Source organism: Tamandua tetradactyla, chromosome 4 (genome assembly GCF_023851605.1).
Source record: "Tamandua tetradactyla isolate mTamTet1 chromosome 4, mTamTet1.pri, whole genome shotgun sequence".
In the NCBI taxonomy this organism is placed as follows: domain Eukaryota; kingdom Metazoa; phylum Chordata; class Mammalia; order Pilosa; family Myrmecophagidae; genus Tamandua; species Tamandua tetradactyla.
In genome coordinates this window covers 199,581,835-199,606,496 of record NC_135330.1, presented here as the reverse complement: position 1 = coordinate 199,606,496, position 24,662 = coordinate 199,581,835, and the positions used below count along the sequence as shown (strand labels likewise).

The window sequence follows — 24,662 nt, the reverse complement described above, 5'->3', positions numbered from 1 at the left end:
GAGCACTGCTCTTGGTCAACTCCATATAATTCTGAGGTATCTAATGATCTGACAATACATAGCTACATACAATGGTTAAAAAAAAAAAGTAATTCCCATTGAGAAGCACAGAGAAAGTGAAACAAACCATGGTCAGTAATTCTAAGCATTTCCTCTCTAACAACCAGTCAGAGCAGCAAGTACTCACTGTCCCTGGGCACCCAATCTGGACACCTAATCAGTACTAGCTCAGAAGGCCCTTCCTTTCCATCACCCTCCACTGCCACGGAAGCAGACCCGCCTGCTACCTCTCTGTGAACCTGCCTCGGACACAGAAGAGCATAAGACCTTCATTTATTGGCTTCAAATATCTCCACAAGTACAGCTTCCCTACAATATCAGTAAGCTTTGGGTCAATTTGCTTTAGTCAACTAGCTGAAGTATCAACCAAAGTAAGAGATCCTGTCAACGTACAGCTACTACACCAACCTGGACGGAGCTCAGCTTCTTTCAGCTTCAGGCTCCAGCAACAGGCCTTTGCCGCACTTTACTTCCTTGGCCCTCACCCACAGGACATGGCTGGACGCAGGTGCTACAGGAGCGTCAGCTGCTGTCGCAGCCCTCCTGCCCAGGTGGCTTCCCAGGCGAACCAGGACTGCCACTGTGGTCGGGGCTGGGAAACAGCATAAGGTGCTTGGGAGACGCTGTAAAGACGGGACTTCTTTTGGTTCCCCTTTTAAGCCCCAGCAGCCCTCACCAACCTTAGTATGGGTAAAAAACTCTGGGCTTTCCAACGCTGAAAGGCTCTTGAGAATGAATTTCTGCCAGCTCTGACAGGAGCTCCAGGAGAAAGGGCCTCTCTTACTTGGAAAGACTTTATTTTCTTCCCTCTCTGCTTTCAGACACGCCAGGTTAGACCAAAGCTACTCGCTCTCTTAAAAGACATGGGCACCAAGAAGCGATCAAAACATTTCAACATCCCCAAAGTTCAGAGACAGCAAAGCCTCACCCCCTTGCACTCCACCGTGACCTTTGTCTCTGACAGTGTCCCACTGCCAATTTCTAATTTCTACACACAGTGAGGATTCTTTCAGTTTATAAGGGACAAAAGCCCACTTATAAGAAGAAGAAATTTAAAAAGAAAGAACTGAGCGGTTAGCAGATGATAATCAGCACAGGCACAGAGAACTTCTAGCACTCAAACAACAGAACCAAGAATCCTGTTCTCTCTCCAGCATCACGCTTGGGCAAGTCTAGGCAGGTGTCGACGGCACTAGTTTACTGAAATCAGCGTCCCTTGAAAAGTGATTCTCCTAGTTCAGTGTCCCCAATACTAAGTGTTCTCACACATGTCCTGGCATGGACTCTGTAGCCCCCGCTCAGGGTAAAGGTTTATCCAAAGCCAGCCCCTGTTGATGCAAGACAGAAAGAAATGGGCATCCAATACCCTTGGTATTATGACAATATTTTTTATTTCTATTCAGTGCATATGAGTCAATGCAACCTATGTTGTTTTTGTTAACAAAAAACACAATCTTTGCTGTGTTTATACTGGATCATACAGTTTCACTGAAAACAAAAAGGTTTTTAATCAGGTTCCTACATATTCCAAGATGTCAATTCAAAACTGTGTTATATATGTGGTAAGTATATATAACACGTAATACACATAATATACAATACAGAGAGAATGTCGAAATACACAGCACACATGCGCGGTTACAGGTGTAAGCCATACACTACATTAAATGAGTCTACTCTATTTCAGGTTGCTGGATCCTGGAGCCTACCACTAAACACAAATTTCAGAAACTTGTCCTCTACTGCCTAATAAACGTGCCCTGCATATTCAAAATGCACTTAAACTATTCAAGAGCCAGAAATAAAACATTTTTTAAAAGGCATAAGATATGTCTCCTGGCCTTCTAGAACAACAGTGCAGGAGGGGAAAACACACATAAAACTGCAGTACTAGAGAATAGTCAATGATGTAAAAAAGATATGCTGACAGTGCATAAATATGAAAACTACAGGCAAAAAATGAGAAACCTGTGAAATTAATAGATGCAAAGCAATATTGAAAATAAACAGTTAAAAACGTGGATGACTGAACTCTACAAAACAGCAACATCATTACTAGGATGGGGGCTGGGCCGCCCAACCCAATGAATTTTTGGGGAATTCAGTAAAAGAAAAGGGAATCTGAATAAACTTTTAATTAAACAGCATAGGATTTGCCAAAAATCGACTAGATGCGCAAAATACTTATTTCAAATTAATATAACTTGATCACTGACTAGTTACAGAACTTCCATGACTCTATCGAAGATGTAACTATATATTCTAAATAAATTTAATTCAAATGCAGAAGGCATCTATCTTTTCTTTTTAAAAATTCTAGATATGCTTACCATGAAAATTATTCTCATTATTAACCTACAAATGAAGAAGCTCTAAGGAAGAAAATTACTGTCACACTCAAGTACAGAAAAATAATTTAAAATTCTCCTTTCACAAAAATCCTAGGGTGCACAGGCAGTTCAGTGGTAGAATGTTCGCCTTCCATGTGGGAGACCTGGGTTCGATTCCCAGACCATGCACAAAAAAAAAATAACAATAATAAATTTAAAAATTCTATGATCCATCTCCTAGAAAAGAACTTAATATCCTACAAAATCCCTCAAAGTATCTTGTGCTTTTGAAAGAGTAAAAACCATGTAACTTAGAATGTGAAAATACAATCAGAGAAAACACTAATTTTCTTCAACTAAAGAAACACTGATATCTCACATTAATTCTTTTAAAAACCGACAAATAAAACTTTATAGAATTATACTACAGAAGACAACCACTAAAAAAAACACTACTGTGAATTCTTTCGTTAAGTAAAAATTAATCCTCTATTTTATCTTTACTAAATAGTATACTTATATTAAAATCTGTGATAAAAAGAAACTTTCAAAATATAAACAAAAATAACACATGATAGTTATACAGCATTTTCCTTCAAAGAAGGCAAAAACCTTACATAAGCAGGTTAAGTGTGTTTACAAAAGAAGCAACAGATGAAGTAGCATGCCTGTTTCACACCTGAAATAACCAACAAAAGCAGTTTTCTATAAATTCTTTTATATTGCCACATTAAATACCATCTCCCAAAGTCAAAGTTGGTTGCTGATCAGTTTCCTGCACTGATAAACCTACAATGCAAAATCCTTGGCAGTACGCTTTGTTAGTGATGCTATTTACAAACTAATTTACTCATCCTCCTGACATGACCCACCCAGACCTCACTGCTCCACATCAACTACAGCATCATTATAAAAACCCCAGAGAACCTAGAACCTACAGTCAACGTCGTTCACCTGATTTTCTCATTACATGGGCGATTCTTCAACAAGTCCCACAACCACCACCGCAGCGACAGGGAGCCCCACTTCCACAGGGAAAAGCAGAAAGAGTGCTGAACAAGTGATCTATTTTACTGCATGACTAAACTTTGCTTTGTAAAACTTTTCATTTTGGGGGCAAAGCATATAAGAAACAGCCCCTAAAAATCAAGTATTAGTATTTCCATATTATTTATGGAAAAACAATGTAAGGGGAATTAAGAGAGAACAATATTTTGACAAAGGTGCTAGACCATGGCACTGTCTGAGGTAGAAACTCTGTTCTGTTTTTGAAGGTTCATTAGTTCCCCTTCTCTATTTAGTCATAAAAGGCACTGTCACGGATATTTTTGCTATTTCTACCATATGTTATTTAATGCTTTGCTTAAGATTGAAAATATAAACTCATTCTAGAGCTATTAGAAGATTCCAACCTCTAATAAGTCACTGAATGCCCTAAATGGATTTTACTTTATTTACTTATTAAATAAGTAGATCAAGTTTTGGTAATTGTTTTTTTAAATGTCTGTGATTTCAAATATGTCCAGAATCAGCTTAAATTTTCACATGACACCTTCATCATAAGTATACTGGAAAGATAAAGTCCCAACAATGCAATGCAAGAACTACCATACTTCAAATGACCAATTTATATTCTACACGCAATGTAATTAAAAACTTCATAATAAATAGCTCCTTCTGGTATTCATTCTTTTCCCCAAGTTTCCATTTAAAAATCTATTGCATCCTTAAGCATGTAAAAAGAAATTTTAAAACTAACTTTTTTATTCCAAAAACTAATGCAATTACAAAGCCTTAAGTGTATCTGGGGATATACCATTTTGATATTACCTTATTTCTAATTACTCTAAGCCTAAAAGTAGAGTTGATCTCTAAACTAAAGTTAACAATAGTTCATGCCAGATTTTCATAGCACTGAAGGGAGTAAAATTTCTTTTCACATGAAAAGAAATGTTTTGATTCCTTTCTTAATCTACTGATTATCTATAGAACCTCCATCTGTTAAGAACTGATCCAGCATATACTGCTACTGCTGCAGAGTCCAAACTGGTTACATATTCAGATCACTTTCCAGCTCAGAGTGCTCTACTGCCTCTTACCAGGCTAAAACATATTGAGTAAGCATACAAATACTCTTTAGCATAACCTATAAGCACATCACCTAAAGTAAAAATGGTATTGTTTAGATGAAAACTGGAAGACACTTAAAATGTGCTCCTGCAAAATTACGGAAATACAGTACCTGCTAACATATTAACATTTTGAAATGTCATCTCTTTTCTTTGAAAAAGAATAACGGAAAAAAGCAAGCACTGGCATCCTATTTGCAGATGGTTAAAATTAAAACCCCCAAGAAAACAATACTTCTATCAGTGCTTTGAAAAGAATTTGGTTTTATCTAGAACATGGTGACATTTTTCCAAACTTACAATGACTGTGTGTAATGATGTATCTGAAGGGTATGTGCCTCAGAAGTAAAAAGGGTGTTTTGAATTTAAATAGCAGTAAACATAACTATATTAAGACTGATATTCACTTAGCAAAAAAGAAAATCAGAGTTAACTTGCTTGAGAATTTAAAAGCCAAGAACACCATCTAATTAATCCACGTCTCAAGGCACCGCTATCATAGCTTGCACCTTTCTTTTTTTTCTCCAACAGATCAAATAAAAATAATTGCTTAGCCAAAAAATCAAACGGCACGGGTGTTATAAAATCCAGTTGCAAGTATATTTCTATACCGCTATGACTCCACGTCAAATCCCGACTTGAAGCCCTGCCTTCCAGAACCCAGCCTCACGGCGTGGCCCCGACAGGTCACCGCAAACGAAATTGTCCGGAAAGCTTCGCCGCATGCAGCGAAAACTGCATCTCCACGACATGAAATGGACTAGCCTTGGGTGTCGCGACGCGCGGGTCTCCTCTCCCCACTCTTCCCACGCCCTGCCTGGCCCCTCGGCCCGTACGCCCGCGGACAGCTCGGGGATGAAGTCACGCCGGGTCCGCGGGCAGCGCGAGCCCATCCCCGGCGCCCGGCCCCGCTCGGCCCCGGCCGCGCTCTCGGGAAGCACCCAGTCCAGCCCGGGCCGGGCCCCCGTTTTAGCGCCCTGTGTACCCAAAGATGGCCAGGAGGTGCGCGGGCGGGGGCACGACGACAAAGGCAGCAGCTGCCCCGGGAGGGGGCGGGGGCGGCTCGGGCCGGCGCTCGCCGTCACCGCCTCGGAGGCCACTGGGGCCGGCTGGCGCGCATCACGCCCCGGCCGCTCCAGCTGAGCTGACGCGCTCGCGGCGCCTCGGCCGCGCGGGGCTGCGGGCTCCAGGGGCGTCCACCTCAGCCGGCAGCCCAGCCGACAGCCCAGAGTGCGGGCAGACCACCCCCTCGCGACCTCTCCACCGACCCCGAGCCCTCGCGGGGCGGGAAGGTGCGCTCGCGGCCGGGGCGCGCCGGGGGCGCAGGGGGCCGGCCCGGGAGCCGGGGCGCGGGCCTGAGGGCCCACAGGAGACGGAGGGAAGCCCGCGCAGGGGGCCCGCCCGGGAGCCGGGGCGCGGCGATGGGGCCGCGAGGCGCGCAGGGGCCCTCACCAGGTTGAGCACCGTCTCCACGATGTCCCTGTTGCTGACCTCGCCGACCTGTATGAGTCCGATGAGCACGGCGAATTTCATGCGGATGTTGCGGATCGGAACCGAAGGGTTGATCATGCCCGCGGGCAGCACCACCGCGCCGGGCCCGCACGCGCCCCGCGGCTCCCCCGGGCCGCCGCCCCCGACGGCCACGAGCGCCGCGGGCGGAGGCTCCAGCCCCGGGCCCGGGCCCGGCTTCTCGCTCGCCATCGGCCCCCGCCCGGGCAGCGCGCACCAGCCGCCTCCGGGTCCGCGACGCCTGCCTCGGCCCCCGCCCCCCGGCCGGCGCCTCGGAGCCCCGGCATCCACCGGCGCCCGGCCCGGCCGAGGCGGGGGTCGCGCGACGCTGCCCGGCGCTGGCGACGCCGCCGACCGCTGCCCGCGAACGGCAGTGCCCGCCCAGGAGCCGCCGCCGCCGCGCTCGCGGTGCGCCCGGCCCGGTCCGGCCCCGGCGGGGATGCGCGGGCGGCCCCGAGGAGCCCCGGCGCGGGCGCTCCGGCTGGCGGACGCTGGGGACGCTGCGCCGCGGCTGCCGCCGCCACCGTGGTCGCCGAGCCCCGACGCCGCCGCTCACGCCGCCATGTTGCCGCCCCCTGCCTGCGGTGGGGCCGCTGCGCCTGCGCGCCGCCCGGGGGCGGGGCCTGGGCGCGCCCCCTCCCCGCCCCGCGCCCCGCCCGCGGCGCCCGGCGGCCCGCGCGACCCCCCGAGCCGAGCGCAGGTGAGCGGCGCGCCCGGGCGCGGGGCGGGCCCTCCGGCCTCCGCGCTGGCCCCGCCGCAGCCGGCCAGGTAGGCGAGTGGCCGCCACCGCCGTCCGCTCCGGCCGGCCCGGACTCCGCGAAGGAAGCGGGCTGCGGGGCCCAACCCGGCGCCGGCAGGGGCCGTGCGGGGCCGCGCGGTGTGTCCCCGCCCGGCCGACGCGGTGCCGGGGCGCCGGGTCCTGGCGGGAGCGGCCGGCCCCGCTTCTCCCGGGCCGGGGGCGGGGTCGCGGCCGCCCTTCGCGGGCGCGGACGTCGGTAGAGACGGGCCCGAGCCCCGCCGCCAGCCGGGATCTGCGGTCAAGCCGGATTTCTGCGACAGAAGCGAATAAAAGAGGAATTTTGATTAAAAAATGAAAGTGTACACAGTCATCTCGCTGCTGGCATTGAATAAAAATTAAATGGGCATGACTGTGCTTTGTTCCTCAGAATGCAGGATGGCAGTTTCTTCCATCTGTCGTGAGGTATGCCCTTCCCAATACGGAAATGTTACGGGTATTGAAGTATATTCAAATCTTTTTAATTGTCATTACCATTGAAAAAGTCAATTTACAAATCTGTCGTAAGCCGGTTTGTTTTTAACCATGTTTAATCGGACCCCACTAGGCCAACTAACTCCCACGGTACGCACAGGCCATGGATGAAATAGATCCTCAGAGCCAGTGCTGAGGCCTCGGTTTGGGTGGTTTAACTTGTGCAGAAGTGAATGAATCATTAAAATAGCTGAAGCAAAGATTTCTGAAAGAAGTGGTAACTCTACATGCATTTAAGTTAAATAGTAATTATAAAATGCTAGAATGGTTGAGACTGGGACATTTACGAAACCTGTAATACTGATGGTGTCCCTTGAGCTATGCCATAATTGAAAAATCCTGTGACGTTCATATCTCGACAGCATTTTGTCTCCCCCACGCATCACCTTTCACCAGCACTGTTCATTTGCCTGTTTTGAATGGTCTGTTTTAAATATACAAATCCGTACTGAAAGGTCATCACACTGACTTTATTTCACTCCACTGTGCCTACACATGGCTGCGGGTTCTACTTCCTGGTATTTTTAGATTTCTACAGAGGCTTTCAGAGACAGTGACAACCTGAACTGTTTCCTTTCTGAATGAATAGCTTGACATCATTTAAACATTTTCACTTTGATTTTTCCACCTTTGTTTCTTAAGAAGTGTGTGTGTGTTCGTTTTCATGTTTGTTCATTTTTCTTTAGTGCAGATAGGGAGTTTGTAAAGAGGGTATTGGTATCTCAAAGCAGAAAAACCCCACTTCTTTGTATACTTAATTCAGTTTTACAGACAATTAAAAGAGCTTGCCAGTTAGAACCTGCTCTCCAGTGGGATATTATGCGGCCATAAAAAGGAATGAAGTTTGATACATGCTAAAGCATGGACAGACCTGGAAGACAGCTCATGTTGTGTGAAGTAAGACAGACACAAAAGAACAGATTGTGCCTTATTCCACTTAGGTGAAATATCTAGAATAGACAAATTCATAGAGATAGAAAGTAGAGTGGAGGTTACCAGAAAATAGAGTAGAGGGGACAGGGCCCAATGGGGAGTCTTTGCTTCTTGGGTACCGCTTCTGTTTGGGTGATGAAAATGTTCTGGTAATGGATGGCAGTGATGGTAGCACAAGGCTGTAAATGTAGTTAATGCCACTGCATTGTACACTTCAAAAGAGGGAAATCTGTATTTTATGTATGTTACCACCATGGAAAATTTAAAAAAAGAAAATGCTCTCCAGAAGACTGTCAGCTCCTCATAGGCAGTGTGGCACTGTGGGAAAGTGCAAGGACGTCTGCATCACACCCCCAGCTTCGTAGGTGTGCGCTGCACTCCCGCTGTGGGGATGAGCAGGATGAGCACGCCTGCCCACAGGCACGTGAAACTCCAAGGCAGGAGGTTACACTCCGGCCCGAGCTGCACCCTTCGCACCAGGATCAAGCATGTTGTATGACTGCAGATGAATCTAAGACCAGTTATAACCACACACAAGACTCCACAACTGCGCCGTTACATGCGTTCTCGATACTATTTCCCAAAGCATGGAGATGAAAAAATAGAGCATGTCTGTTTCCTTCTGGTCCACAAAGCCAGTTTCCCTGTTCATGTGCAAATAACTTAGTGCTTGCATCGGGGTTTGTTTAAATAGAAGACAACTATAAGATAATAGAAGCCACTTAGAAAGTTCATTTTTAAATCTCTAGATTAAATATATATATTTTACATGTGAATATCAATTTGAATAAAATTTTGCCTTAGTAGATGCATACACATAATTCCAAAGATAAGAAGCCCGAGTCTGGGGTTTCAAGAGAAACTGTGGTTTAATGCTCGAGAGCACATGCCCCAAGTTCAAAGGAAACTGGGTTTGGATTCCAGTTCCACCACCCCGTATCTTTGTGATCTGGGGAAATGACTTAAGCTTCAAAGCCACATCTTACCCAAACCAAGGTAGGGGTATTAGTGCCATGTCATAGGATTAAAGGAAAACATTTAAGGAACTTAGTAGAGTACCAAGTGTCAATAAATAATGTTTCCCTTTGTTTGCTGTGCAAAAAGACCATGTTATAGTTATTTTTGTGTTTTCAGCATCTAGTATACCTGGCTTGTAATTTTCGTTTAATGCATGTGTTCGAAAATAAATGCATCAGCGAATAAATAAAAATAATAGTTCCCCAGTTGGACTTCCCATGCCCTTCCGTTCTTTAAGCCTGTTTAAAGGACGGGGTTCCCACGTTCTTCCAAACTTTTATCTAATTCATCTGAACACAGTTCTCCAAATTCTAGGTAGGCTCCCATAAATATAAAGCAGAGAAACCCTTACATTAACATTTAGAAATAGAACTTCTGTTAATGTAAACTCGATCTGAATTAGTTGATTTGGTCGGGTTTGTTTTTTTCAGCAACGTGACACTGATCCAGGTAACGGAAGCTGCCTCATGATTGTCATGACGTAAACTCCCCAAAATACTGCTTCCATTCCCCTCTCACGTTGAACCTACTGTCAAGTGAAGCACCAAGGTTTTCGTTTGTTTTTTTATTTGTTTTAGACATGTCACTGCTAACCCATGTCTCCTCTAATTGTTTTACATGTTGATTTGATATCTCAGTGCAAAATTGCACATATCTATTTACATTTCCTTTGCTATTCATTACCCTCTGCTAAAGTCTTCTTAATCCTATATCATGCAAATCATTTACTGTCTTATTATTCTTATTAGCTTATCATCTACAAATTTGAGAACATTCCTTCTCCATTTTCCCACTATTAGATAAACTAGGATAAAAATAGAGTTCTCTAGTCACTATAAACTTTCTGGTTGAAATCAAATCACATTTTTGAAATTGTGGATCCCAACCGAAGTGAGTCATGAAATCAATTTAATGGGTTGCAACCAGCCAGGTTTGTTTGGGTTTTTTTTAGAAAATCGTAGCATTAGAAATATCAATACGCATCCAGCTTGTAAAGATAGGTGCTGTTTGTAAAACTTTTATTTTAATTATGCACACACGTATACTTACTGGGTCATGATGTAAAATTTGTTACTGTGGGTCATGGTCAAAAAGTCTGAAAACCACTGATGTAAGTTGCTTATAAGCATCTGTATGGTATAATCCTGTTAAGTTAGTTACCATATCATACTAACAACTAACTCATATTTCTCTAACTTGTCTGAAAGGATATCTTAAGGGATCTTGATGACTTGCTAGCTGGAGTCAGGATACACTCCTCTTACCCCAAGCTGAGCAAAATTAAAATAAAAAATATAGAGATGTGAATTATCATGATCAACTTTTTCAATAGCAATATTAAAAACAAACAAGAGTCCATTCTGATTACATGACTTAGTGCTTCCTTTTCTGCTGTACTATCCATTCTCTGAGCTTACCTAGAAGTGATATTAAGGTACTTGCTGCGGATTTTCAAGAATCTACCTCCTCCTTCTCCCCTTGGCACTTCTATTTATCTATGACTCCTCAAAGACCATTGAGAGTTGCTCAATGATCTAGTGTTCAGATTTTCTCAGAATCAATAGGTATAATTGGACCTGCCTCAGGGACTTGAAGGCATTTAGTCTAGTTAGGTCCCTGTTTACAATTTCTTCACCAAACTTGAACTTGTTTCCTCCACTTGCTAGTAATTCTGCCATCCTCACCCCGCTACTTTTTCTCTAAATATAGAGCACAGACACAAAACAGAAATTCAGTGCCTATTACCTGCATTGACCTGTGTGGGAGTGATGGAAATATTGGTGCTTACCAACCAACAGATAGGTGCCGTACCCACCTTGTGCATGAAGCTGGTTGAAATAGGTTGTTCTAGATTGCTAGCTGCCGGAATGCAATATACCAGAAACGGAATGGCTTTTAAAAGGGGGAATTTAATGAGTTGCTAGTTTACAGTCCTAAGGCCGAGAAAATGTCTCAATTAAAACAAGTCTGTAGAAATGTCCAATCAAAGGCATCCAGGGAAAGATAGCTTGGTTCAAGAAGGCCGATGAAGTTCAGGGTTTCTCTCTCAAGTGAAAAGGCACATGGCGAACACAGTCAGGGCTTCTCTCTCAGCTGGAAGGGCACATGGCGAACACGTTGTCATCTGCTAGCTTTCTCTCCTGGCTTCCTATTTCATGAAGCTCCCCGGGAGGCATTTTCCTTCTTCATCTCCAAAGGTTGCTGGTTCGTGGACTCTCTGTACCTCATGGCTACATCGTTCTGCTCTCTCTGAATCTCTATTCTCCAAAATGTTTCCTCTTTTATAGGACTTCAGAAACTAATCAAGCCCACCCAACTGGGTGGAGACATGTCGTCCCTTAGTCCAGTTTTAACAACCACTCTTGACTAAATCACATCATCCAGGGAGATGATCTCATTACAGTTTCAAACATACAGTATTGAATAGAGATTATTCTACCTTTATGAAATGGGATTTATATTAAAACATGGCTTTTCTTAGGGGGCATACTTCCTTTCAAACCAGCACATAGGTGATACCTAAGCTTCCGTTCAGGACATACTGTGTTTATACATGGAAAGCTGATCAGCAAGTCAACACAAGAACAGGTCAGATGAATGATATAGAAATAATAAGTACACTGGAATTTCAAAAGAACTGTAAGTCATACAAACATCCTACTGTGCACATGTCCCCTCAAACATTTACTCACACAGGTGCTCTGGACATGCACACGTGTTCTCCAGCCAGCCAGTCAGACCATCTGTCTGTCCTTCCTTGGCAGGATGTGCAGCATGCGTCCCGTCCTGCCCTCAGGCCACCAGCATCCTCGCCCTGGTCCGTGCCCTACGGGCAGCACACCTGTCCACCTCCACTCACCCACCTCTCCTCTGAGCAGCCGGCACCAATGGATCCATGCTCCAGAATTTTTACTTTAACCGCAGCAGTTTCTCCCTAGCTACGTGCCATCTGCTCAAAAAGTCATCATAAATTCTCTTTGCCTAGCAAATTAGGTCCAGGCTCCTTTCTTGATACCAAAGGCCCTTTGTGCCTTTCCTTAGCTTACTTTCCAGATTTCCATATTCTACTCCTGATGAAAACCGATACAACACCAGTTGCTGGGTGTTGGGATGGCTCCCAAATTTTTTGGGGGGAAAGTGCACAACCCTTTGTCATTTAAAAAAAATCAGCTTCCTATCCAGAAGATTTACTCTTTTAACATCCATTGGTTGAGAAAGTGTAGAGTGAGTGATAAAAAACTATTAGCAACTCCGTAATGCTTTTTAAAAAATTACTTTTTAAAGCACAATATCCACAAATTTCTTAAACTACACACATACATATGCATTCCACATGAATGTGTTTGACTTTTGTTTTGTCCACAGATAGCACCTGATGTACCTAAGCATTCATGGGTCACTTTCAATAATTCTGAGGTCTCTGTTCCCAGGCAGAACAAGTCTTCCTACTTTGGTGCCTTCTTCCCGGCCTTTCTTCTGTCTATGACACTTTTCCCCTCATGAATCCCACTGAAATTCCTCCCCATTTAAATGCCACTTTCAGGAACCCTTGATGACCCCACCTGGAAGAAAGCGATTGCAAACTGTATGTCCATTTTCTTTTAAAAAGAATGATTCTGGTTTTTTTATCCCTCCAGATAACATAGATTGACAAATTTTCACTTAAAAAAATTAATAGCTTCCATCTTCTCTGCCTCTTTTGTCTAGAGTAAAAAAATTACTTGCCAATATATGCAGGCAGCTACACAACTCCTTCAGTGAAACTCATTAAGAAAAAAAAACAGACTCTGTTCTCACTAAGAAACATTGAGCCGCTTACTGCTCAATGTTCCTTAGTGAGATGGCATGTGGCATCCACTGCACTGGAAATGCGCTCTGTTTGGTGTGCCTGTGCCAGAGAAAGAACAGTATGTTAAAGAAAGACGTTTGTGTCACTTTCAGAGGCTAATCATTGTTGACAATTACAGCTGCCACACACTGGTCATCTCCAGGCATGTTGCATGCATTATTTCTTGCCCCTATACAGTCCTCCAGGTTAGCTATTGCTGTCCCCATTTTTCAAACAAGGAAACCAATCTGCAGAGAGATTCAGTCTGCAAGGCCACAACTTAGGAAGTTTGTCAAAGTTGAGATTTGGGCCCAATGTGGCGGAAGCGCTCACTGCCCCTGCAGGCTGCAGGGGGCCCGGCCTGAGGCCACTGCCCATTTTTACCTAATTGACCAGATGGAAGACACTAAATGAGGGCAGGAAAGGCCACTAAGGAAAGAAGAAAATTGTCGTGTTTTGCACATTTTGGTAGCAGCTGCACACAAGAGATGATCTCTAGAACAATCTTTTTAGCCTCTGTGCCTATCACCGTTCAGAAAACTCCATCAACCTTTGTTTTCCTGTTAATAATTTTAATTATGGTAAAGTATATTGGACAAAAATCACTCTGAATAAACTAGTTTTTCAGACTAGTTTTTAATAACATTCATTAAAATCAACCAAAACCTAACTTCATGGTTCCATTGAAATATCACTCGTTATGCGTTTCTAGCAAAGATTTTACGTGTCTAAACATGAACCTCCTACTTCTTGAAGAGCACCATCGTTACATTTCTTTCTAATCATACTAAAAAGCACAGACCATAGGTGGAGGGAGAAGAAATGCTACAAGGAAATGCCCCAGAGCTCTCCGGGACAGTTATCACTGACCAGAATAAGAGATGCAGCTTATAAAACCGTAACCCTGCAAAGCCACAGGGTAGAGTCAATCGGAGCCTGCCCCACTGCATAAGGCTTTGGGTTGTAGCCCCTCTCGGGTGCCAGCAGTTCTGGACAAACCGAGGGAAAAAGGGAGTGAGAAGGCCACCTCACTGATCATAGCAGCTGCTAGGTAGAGAATCTGAGGCTTGATTTCCCAGGACTACAGCGTACCTCTTGTCTCTTAACAGGTGGAAATGTATGGCTGGGGTCAGAAAAGAGAGGGAGGTGAAAGGAAAATAGAACAGAGAATCTGACCTGTCCCTTCTGAGTTTAAAGGTACATACGTGGAGGTACACATTCGGTATAGTCTCTTCGCTGTTGGTGTAAAATCATAAGTAGCACAGATAATCATATGGTTAGCAGGAGAGCTTAAAGGATCAGAAGACTTAATCACATTTAGTGTTTGCCTATCTGTTAAATCTATAGGAATGTGTATATAAAAATTCATTTCTGTTTGGTTAATCCAAGCTTGTGAGAAGTAGCTGGAATGTCATCAGTTGGCCAGTTTATCACTTATTTCTTTGTTTATAGTAAAACAAGCTCAGCTGGATTTCTTTTGCAGTGGTGAGAACACCTGATATTTTGGGGCTGTTTGCATTCAGTGAAGCACAGTAAGAAAACCACATGGCTGCCCTAATAATTCATACCGGAGTGTTTTCTTTCATAAGCACAAGAGATAGCTCATAGGGCCCAATTAAACACTGCACCCAGCCATCTCACTGCTTTTTTACTGCCCCCATTCTAACCCGATAAGATCCTTTGGTGTATGGTATATGACTAAAGGAATCAATTTTGAAATCAAATAGACAGGGTTCAAATCCAGACAAATTGAACGTGAGCTTCTTTCTGTACCGGTAAAATGTAAGGACCTCATCCACGTAGCTGGGAGGATTTAGAGACAAGGCATGTGCGGCCTTTAGGACGGGACCTGAGGTCTGGACTCAATAAGTGATACAAGTTGCAATTATATATTAACACAAAAAGAAGGTTTGGTAAGAGCTTTGTGAGTTTTCAAATTATATAATTAGAACACACTAATCTTCACCACATGTTTTCTCTTTAATTCACTGACTCAGTTTTCCCCTCTTCAAATAGCAAATAAGACAGCAGTGTCTTCTTTAGATTTTTTTCTAATTAATGGCCCTATGTGTATTCATTGTTTGTTTTCAATGTTCCTAACAATTTCCAGTTCTATTTCAAACTTAAATGTTGTATCTCTTAAGAACGTTAAGCCAAATTAGCAATGTATCATTTGTTTATTTTGGTTCTTTTGAAATTTGCAGAGAAAGAAGGCATATTAAGAATTAGGTACTTTTCTCTAAGGTGTTTTAAAATGAAAAAGCTAAAATAATAGGCAAATAATAATAGTAATAATGGTAACCCTTTATAAACTGTTAATCCACAGAAGTAAAAAGTCTACCAAGATGTATCTGAGGGCTTAAAACAGACTTTTGTCCTGTTGTTTCAATATCTGACTGTTTCTATACTTTTAGTTTTCATTAAAATCTTTTATATTTGCTATCTTTGTAATTAAAGCTCAGCACTTTAAATTCATGTCTAGGCAGAAAGTTTTCCTTGACTTTCTTTTTAAACGGGGAGCAGGTTTTTATGGGATTAACTCTTCCAGAATATTTCATAGGCGTGTGTGTGCTTAGTTTTGACCTTGCCGTGAACACAGGACGCTCATAGAACCAGCATATGCCATAAACTTGCTCACTCTTCTTATCCATAAAGCGGCTTGTTTTTAAAATGTAAGCTGGCAATAGATGTTTCGGTACCCCTGCTTTCTTCTATTTACTATTTGAATTTTCCTGCTCAGGGAATATTTATAAAATTCGTCATGCCTTTCATTGCCCCAGTACCTCTACTCAGTGCCTGAAACTGAACATGTCTTATACTAAATCAATGTAGAAAACACATTGTTTCCACTTGTAAACAACACTATTGACTATTCTGAGAGCTAACTACAAAGACGTGGTCTCAGCACTCTAGAATGGTAAACTGTAATAGCATTAACTTTTAAGTAAGGAAAATGCCAAGGAAATATTCTCACAGGTAACACAGAATAGAGTGAGAGCAGAGATACAACAGAACTTAGAGACAGAAACCATAAATATTTTTTAAAAGCCAATATTGCATTATCAACCCTCAGAGTTTTCAGTCATCTGTTACTCAGTAACTATTAACCTAAAATGAAATGTGGGTACAAACCGGTTAATTAATAAGAACTTTCCTCCAAAATTATTACATAAACAAATAGCATTTCTCTAACAAACATGCATTCATCAGAAAGCAAACTGAAGAGCCACAAGCAATGAAACCATGAGACTACTGGCAAGAGACATTGCACATTTAGAACAGTGTATATTTGTAGTTGAATGGATGAAAGGAATTCAATATTTAAAATATTGCATGTCCATTGAATAACATAACACATATGGACTCACTGATAATCTTAAAAAAAAAATCTTAAAAAGAAGTTCAACACAGGGCGGCCCATGATGGCTCAGCAGGCAGAGTTCTGACCTGCCGTGCCAGAGACCTGGGTTTGATTCCTGGTGCCTGCCCATGCAAAAGAAAGAAAAGAAAAGAAATTAAACATAAACAACTGAATTTTAAGTGAAATACGTTGACTTCATGTATCTAGTAAGTAATTTTCATTCCTGGAAATGCAGTTAGTTTTATTTAGAAGGTTTAAAAAAGAACTCATGTTTTACTTCTGCCTACCTGGCTATTGAGTGTGTCCTACAGGGTCGGGAATCCAGCAGAGCACAACAAGGTCTCTGCACCCAGCAGAGAGCACAGCAAGGCCTCTGAGCCCAGCAGAGAGCACAGCAAGGTCTCTGAACAGCAGAGAGCACAGCAAGGTCTCTGCACCCAGCAGAGAGCAGAGCAAGGTCTCTGCACCCAGCAGAGAGCACAACAAGGCCTCTGAGCCCAGCAGAGAGCACAGCAAGGTCTCTGAACAGCAGAGAGCACAGCAAGGCCTCTGAGCCCAGCAGAGAGCACAGCAAGGCCTCTGAACAGCAGAGAGCACAGCAAGGTCTCTGCACCCAGCAGAGAGCACAGCAAGGCCTCTGAGCCCAGCAGAGAGCACAGCAAGGCCTCTGAGCCCAGCAGAGAGCACAGCAAGGTCTCTGCACCCAGCAGAGAGCACAGCAAGGCCTCTGAACAGCAGAGAGCACAGCAAGGTCTCTGCACCCAGCAGAGAGCACAGCAAGGCCTCTGAGCCCAGCAGAGAGCACAGCAAGGTCTCTGAACAGCAGAGAGCACAGCAAGGTCTCTGCACCCAGCAGAGAGCAGAGCAAGGTCTCTGCACCCAGCAGAGAGCACAGCAAGGCCTCTGAGCCCAGCAGAGAGCACAGCAAGGTCTCTGAACAGCAGAGAGCACAGCAAGGCCTCTGAGCCCAGCAGAGAGCACAGCAAGGTCTCTGAGCCCAGCAGAGAGCACAGCAAGGCCTCTGAGCCCAGCAGAGAGCACAGCAAGGTCTCTGAGCCCAGCAGAGAGCACAGCAAGGCCTCTGAGCCCAGCAGAGAGCACAGCAAGGTCTCTGCACCCAGCAGAGAGCAGAGCAAGGTCTCTGCACCCAGCAGAGAGCACAGCAAGGCCTCTGAGCCCAGCAGAGAGCACAGCAAGGTCTCTGCACCCAGCAGAGAGCACAGCAAGGCCTCTGAGCCCAGCAGAGAGCACAGCAAGGCCTCTGAGCCCAGCAAAGAGCACAGCAAGGTCTCTGCACCCAGCAGAGAGCACAGCAAGGCCTCTGAACAGCAGAGAGCACAGCAAGGTCTCTGCACCCAGCAGAGAGCACAGCAAGGCCTCTGAGCCCAGCAGAGAGCACAGCAAGGTCTCTGAGCCCAGCAGAGAGCACAGCAAGGTCTCTGAACAGCAGAGAGCACAGCAAGGTCTCTGCACCCAGCAGAGAGCACAGCAAGGTCTCTGAACAGCAGAGAGCACAGCGAGGTCTCTGAGCCCAGCAGAGAATACAGCAAGGTCTCTGTCCTGCCTTCTCCTCGGGCACAGCCACTTGGTGGCAGAGACTATATGCCTTTCTTACAAATGAAGCCTTCGGCAGGGTACTGGCTCGTGGGCTGGTACATAGTAAATACTCAATAGATATTCAAATGAAGGAAAAAAATAAAGGGTAAAAAATTTTAACAGTTCAATATTCAACCATTTGAAACTAATTGTTCACAATATAAGGCAGTCTCAGCTATCAAAGGAAGAACAGACTTTTAAACTCAGAATAAAATCACTCCTCTGAAAGACTGTTAAGTGCCTTATAATATGAATTTTGAGAAGTGCTATAACTTCCTTAAAAGATGAAATTGGAGGAGGGTTAAATTTCTCAAAACTAGAATTCAAAGTATTGAATTCCCACTGTGTGGTATTAAGTAAACGACCGGACCTCTTGGAATCCTGGTTTTCTTAAACATTGAATGGGAATATCTAGCAAGAATGCTGTGGGCACCAATGAGACAAGTTGGGGCAGTTCTGTGAAGGGCCTGGAGTCTCCAAGGGAGATCGATAGTGTGGATTCCGGCAGCAGTGTAAGCGGGGCGCTGCCTGGTTCTACTCAACTGTATGACAAATGGGGGGGCGCTCACTGGGGGGCAGGCAGTGTGAATGCCCAAAACTAGTGGTCAGGAATAAAAATCCAGGGAGACAGGGCTCAGCTGGGCATACCTGCTGGGTGGTTTGGAACCGTGTGTGCCCCAGAAAAATGTGTTCTTAAAATGAAACCTGTCCCTGTGGGATGACCCATTGTAGGAAGGGTCTCTGGATGAGGTCGCCTCGGTTAAGGCGGGGCCTGGCCCAATCTGGATGGGTTTTAATCCTGTCACTGGAGCCTTTATAAGAGAAGGAAATTCAAACAGAGAGAGAGAGAAAGACTTGGGAAGCAAGAAACTGAAACAGAATCTAGAAGAGAAGGAAAAAACGAGCAGGGACAGAGGAATAAAACTTCAGCCCCCAAATGCCGCAGTCTTCAGGGAGAAAGAGTCGCCTTGATGATGCCTTGATGTGCACATTTTCCCAGCCTCAAAATTGTGAGCGAATAAATGCCCGTTGTTTACGCTAAACCATTTCATGGTATTTGCTTCAGCATCCCAAGAAACTAAAACACCTGCAAAGTAGTGCCGAGGCAGTTGCAGATTCCAGAGAGCAGAGCAATACAGCAATCCAGAGTTGAGCCAAAGGCCAGGCATCGGAAGCATAAATGCACAAAAGGAGCCTTCCAGGCAACTTTCCTGCACTCACATAGCTCCTTTGGAGGAAGCCTCAGTCCCCAGGGGCAGATGTCTCTAGTGATGGTATGAGAAAGGAGAGGTGGAGCAAATAACCCATTTCTCTAGGAAGATTCTGGCGATAAATAGCAAGTTAAAAAAAAAAAAATCCTTCCTGTAATCCCTTTTCTACTGGGAGAGGAGGAAAAAGCTTTGCAAATTCTCTGCACGACTTTCCCTTGGGTTTTATACTAGGTTTTCCTGCCACTGCAAACATATTTTGAAAGGAAAAAAACTAAGTCAGTGATTATTCACTCATGACTGGACGCTCAACACACATGATTTGAGCTGGGGTGGAAACCATTGCCTCTATCTTGTTTTCCTGGGCCCGGGTGCACTAACTTATTGTCTACAGTTAGGCAGTAGATAAACTGTGCTGTAGCGAGTGCTGTGCACGTGAATTCTGGACCAACCCTCCTGCGGCGGGGGATCCCGGCAGTAACCGCGGCCGTCTCACACTGACCATCCAGCACAGCCAGAAGGCTTTGGCCGTGGTCCCCAGTGAACCTCAGGTCAGTCTCTCTCGGGCCTGGTTCCCTCCAGGATGGAGGTGTGTCCAGCCGGTCAACGTCAGACCTCAGCATCGAGCTATTTGTCCGGCGAGGGTCGTGCCTCTCTTCTCCCAACAACTTCCTTCCCTTAGTTCATGGGCCCACTGTAGTGGTCAGACCAACCGATGGTCTAACCGCCTGTGTCTTTCCTGAACGGCGGCATCCCACCACACGTCCCTGGTTCTTGGGTTTTTAAGTCTCAGTTTCCCAAGCCCAGTATTATGCTTAGACACCACTTACCTGTGAAGTGGTGGGATAACCATGAGATTTCAGTGCAGAGATGGCGGATCCATCCATTAAAAAAATATGTTGGGTTTTGGTGGCCTCAACAAAAATGTATATTTGTTGCACGCAGATAAATAACTAAATGGCCAGGTGCAAAGCTGGGCGGAGCCCAGGCTACCCAGTTTCTATGGAGAATATATATTAATTTGAATATATCATCTACTTATCAATGGCCTTTTAAAAATTGGTCAACTTTTTCAAAACGATTACCCTTTAAAAATTGTGATGTAAGGTATATAAGAAATACAGTAACTCAAAAACATCTGTTGACTTCTCCCCTTGTACCTCTGCTCTTAACTGTCATATTTTCTCAGGCATATGTACCTAGCAGGTAATTTTGAGTGAGACACGCAGACTGACTCATCTGTATTGTGTCATTGACTACTTTCAGGAAGATTCTCTCTCTAGTGCGGATATTGTTCTAAATAATCCTTGTAGTTTTTCTTTTAAACATCCCTTTTCACTAAAATCATGAACTAGATAAGCTTACATAACTTGGATTAATCTGAGATCAATACTTAATATTCTGCTTATTGTTAGTGTATTTAATTATGGAAATTATTATTTTTTCTAGAAGGAAAATTAATAGTTTGAAAAAATGTGAGTACGCAATATACTGTGAAGTCTACAAATTGTTCTAGATATCTCAAAACTTATTTCCACCCACCAAAAGTCAGTTCTACTCGCGTTAACCCTCATGTGATCTGTATTGACAGAACTAAGGGAGCTGTTTCGAAAGAAGGACTGCGGCCTAACCCCATAACTGCACTCTGGCACACTTGGTTGTAAGGAGCTGGCTTGTCCTCAATGCTTCCAATGACTTAGAATTGGAGAAAAGCAGAGTTCTGCCACGAGGGCTGCTCCATCGATCCTGAATTTGAGTCACCAACTAGGAGAAGCCTTTGCCTTTACATGTGCCCATAAGCACAGGCGCGTCAGTTACTGAAGGAAGGTCTCCTTGGGCAAGTAAGCCCAGAGTCAATACTGGTCATCGGCAGAGCAAGAGTATCCATTTGCCGAAGTGGACAGGCCCTGCCGAGTTCTGCCAGCGTCACAGCATGTGTGCCGGTTGGAGCTGAGAGCATCAGTGCTGGTGTGTGCAGCCTCTTCTGCACGAAGTGGCTACCCAATTCCGTGTTCCTAACCAATCAAATGAGAAACATAGTCTAATTGTTGCGTTTGGGTTTTCTTTTCATCAATTTGTACATGATGTACAAAGTATGTGTGTGTATATATATGCTGTTATATTGTGTCCTGTAAATGATATTAAACCACTCATTATTTTATTCTGTAACATTTTAAGTATTTTCTTCTGCAACTAAATTACTTATTAGCAATAAGTTTCTTTATTTTTAACTTTACACCTGAAGCAAATCTCTGTGTGCCAGTTTGAAAATATTACGTGCCTTAGAAAAGCCATGTTTTAATTCTGATCCAATCTTTAAGGGCAGCCATCCTTTTAATCCTGGTTAAAGTAGAGTAGAAACTTTTGATTAAATGATCTCTGCAATGATATGACACACCCAATTCTGCGTGTGACCTTTGATTAGATGAAGATGTGACTCCACCCATTCTGGGTGGGTCTTGTTGATATCCTGGAATCCTTCAAAAGGGGAAAGAGTTTGGAGAGAGAGCTCAGAGCCAACAGAAACAACAGAACTGACACAGATGCCGACAATTGGAGAACAGAGGTACAGATGTTTGGAGGTGCTTGGAGCCCAGCAGACGTCGCCATGGGACGTTCAGCAACCCAGAGCCTGGAGAGAGCCAAGGGAAGCCAAGTCATGAAAGCCAGCCCTGGAGAAGCAAAGTGAGGAGCCCCCACAGGAACAGAGACTGAAAGCAACAGAGCCCAGGAGCAAGGGACCAGCAGATGCAGCCACGTGCCCTCCCAGCTGACAGAAGGGTTCCTGGCCCATCAACCTTCCATGAATTAAGATGTCCCTCCCGGATGCCTTAATTTGGGCATTTTCATAGGCCCAGAACTGTAACTTGCCATTTATTAGATTCCCTTTTTAAAAGTCGTTCCATTTCTGGAATATCATATCCTAGTATCTTACAAACTAAAACACTGGGTAACTCTTAAAAACAGAATTGGACCTGTGTTTGTTACTGAGCATGTTCATTTCTTTTACTGTGTTAATAAGACGTGATGTTACTGTATAAGCAACTTCTTCAGAGCCTGCCTCTCCTCCTGCATCCCCTCCGTCGTGATGGGCAGTACCACCCCCTGGCCTCCCTCTGCTCTTGGCTGCCTGAGCATTTCTCAGACGTGTCCTTCCTCTCGACTCTGCTTTAGTTAGTGCCTGCCAGTGCCGGTACTGTCCCTATTGCTGCAATAGTCAGAGCGCCTCAGCCCCACATCTTCTGATCCATCCTCCACGCTGCTATCAGGGTGAACCATTTAAACCCATGGTCCCGCACTTTGAGCCTTCCACAACGTGGCAGTCATATAAAACGGGGCACTTCGTGCTTGGGCCTCCACCCTTCACCCCAGTCTCCACCCCTGCCTTCCTCTCGGGGCACGGCACACCCGGCCGTGGCAGGGTTGCAGTGTGTGAGGGGCGCCTCCTGGTTTGCACCCGGACTCCCTGCCAGTGTCCATGGGAGATGCAGGAGGAGAGAGGCTGCAGGTCTACAGGTCCCAGGCCACGGCGGGGTGCCCGGCAGGAAGCTTTAGGAAAATCGCTTCCTCTGTCTGAATCTTAGTAGATTTGGGGAATGAAAATGCTTTTCTCATAGAGTTGTTGGGAGCACACGTGAGTGAGCCTGTGACAAGCACCCAGCACCGGGACTGGGCCTTACAAGAAGCTATTGCGCCCCTCACCCTCAGCCCTGAGCCCCGTACCCCACATTCCCATTTGCCTCCTTCTCCTCCTTAGGCAGGACCTACTTCTCTCCCCACCTTTGTGTCTGCCTGGGACGAGGTGGGTGCTGGTGAAATGCATTCGCAAATGAACAGATGAACACCTAATACTTGGTGATTGATTAAATGAGCCCCTTTGTTAACTGTGTGGCCTGAAAGTAAGTAATTAAGAAATAACACTTGGCAAAGAGGAGAAACTCCAGCTGTCCCCCGCCTTTTCTCACATATTATCTGAACATTTTCCTTACGATTAAAATATTATAACTAAATGATCTCCCTAAATATGTCTCAGATTTTTGTGGAAGTAAAGTAGGTGTCTGCAAACCAGCACACAATTAAAAGGTCATGTGATTTAAAATTCAGTCGTAATACGGATCATATACACCTAGAGGTAAATGTGTGCATATATGTGGATATATTTGTATGTAAATCTTCTAATCTGTTTTTAAGCTGCTTTTCAGGGACTAGTCTATCATTTCATTTATTTTTTTTAAGAGTTGATATCGACTGGCTATGTCCTAGATCTGGCTGCCTTGGATTAGGAGGAGAAGTGTTCCAGGAACAGCTCCCTGGGATTTTGAATTTTGAGATAAGAAAGGAGGTGCTGAGGATTGAATACCGTCCCCTAGCAAAGACGTGACTGAGACTCACCCCGCTTTGTGGCGCGCCCCTTTGTGAGCAGAGCCATGGTGATGTTACGACAGGGTAAGGTGTGTCCCCACTTGTGAACAGGATACCCCAAGACCCCACTGAGGTGGTCCGCATTGAATCCGAGCGGGCCTTAGTCACTGACTAAGGCTGAAGCCCTTATAATAAAGGGAATTAGAGGCAGAAACAGAAGCCAGAAGTGGGAGAAGAGGGATGACAAAGGACGGCCATGGCTTCCAAGGGCGCATGCCCTGCTGAACCGCGGTTTCAGACTTCCGGCCGGCAAAGCTCAGAGCCAATAGATTCCCAAGGTGGAGGCCAGCTGGTGAGTGGTGTCGCACGGCAGCCTGAGGACAGGGGGAGTGTTTGAAAAGAGTGGACTAAAGCTGCTTGCATCGACTTGTTCCCAGCCGCTTCCAGACTAGTCTAAGATCCATTTCAGCCCAGGCCTCGCTGAGCGTGGGGGCTCAGACCGTCTAACCTTGGAAGATGCTGCGCCTGAAAGGAGACAGCTTGTTTGTGAACAAATTAAGAAACCTACAAAATTAGAGCTCTTTCTAGCTAGAGTCCAGCACAGGCTTAATTGCTTTTCATGGGAATTAAACCATAGATAATCATGTGACAGATTGAAAAAGGTCATCTTTTCTAAAAATAATTTTATACAAAAATACATTAAAATATGAATTATTTGAAAATGAATAGCAGGTCCTTAGAACACTCTTATTTGGAAATAAATGGTAGGAGTGTGGACTCAGGGGCAAAATTCTTATGACACTGCCTGTCATGGGTAGAGTCTTCTCTTCTGAATCTGGAGACTGCAGACCCATTATAAACCTCACACTAAGATAAAAGGCAGCCTCTTTTCTTCTTTTTTCTCTGATTCCTGTTCTCCATTCCTAGGAGGTGAAAATATAGTCGTAAAACCCCATCTTTAGTTCTATGACCAAGACAGTTAGGGAAGGGTTGAGTCTGAGATCTGAGCTCCCTTCTATTTACAGTAAAGTCTCATTATTATTTCTAAGATCTGTGCA

At 44.8% G+C, this 24,662-nt stretch overlaps 1 protein-coding gene across 6 annotated transcripts in view; it reads right to left on the bottom strand.

Annotated features, from left to right (window-relative positions):
• The window catches only part of NBEA (neurobeachin), a 752,331-nt gene extending 746,111 nt beyond the window's left edge, over positions 1 to 6,220 (bottom strand). For all 6 annotated transcript variants that reach the window (XM_077159019.1, XM_077159015.1, XM_077159017.1 and 3 more), the window contains exon 1: positions 5,972 to 6,220. In XM_077159019.1, the coding sequence (XP_077015134.1) occupies positions 5,972 to 6,220 (249 nt within the window). The remainder of the gene's footprint in view (positions 1 to 5,971) is intronic.
• Positions 6,221 to 24,662: the final 18,442 nt, after the last annotated feature.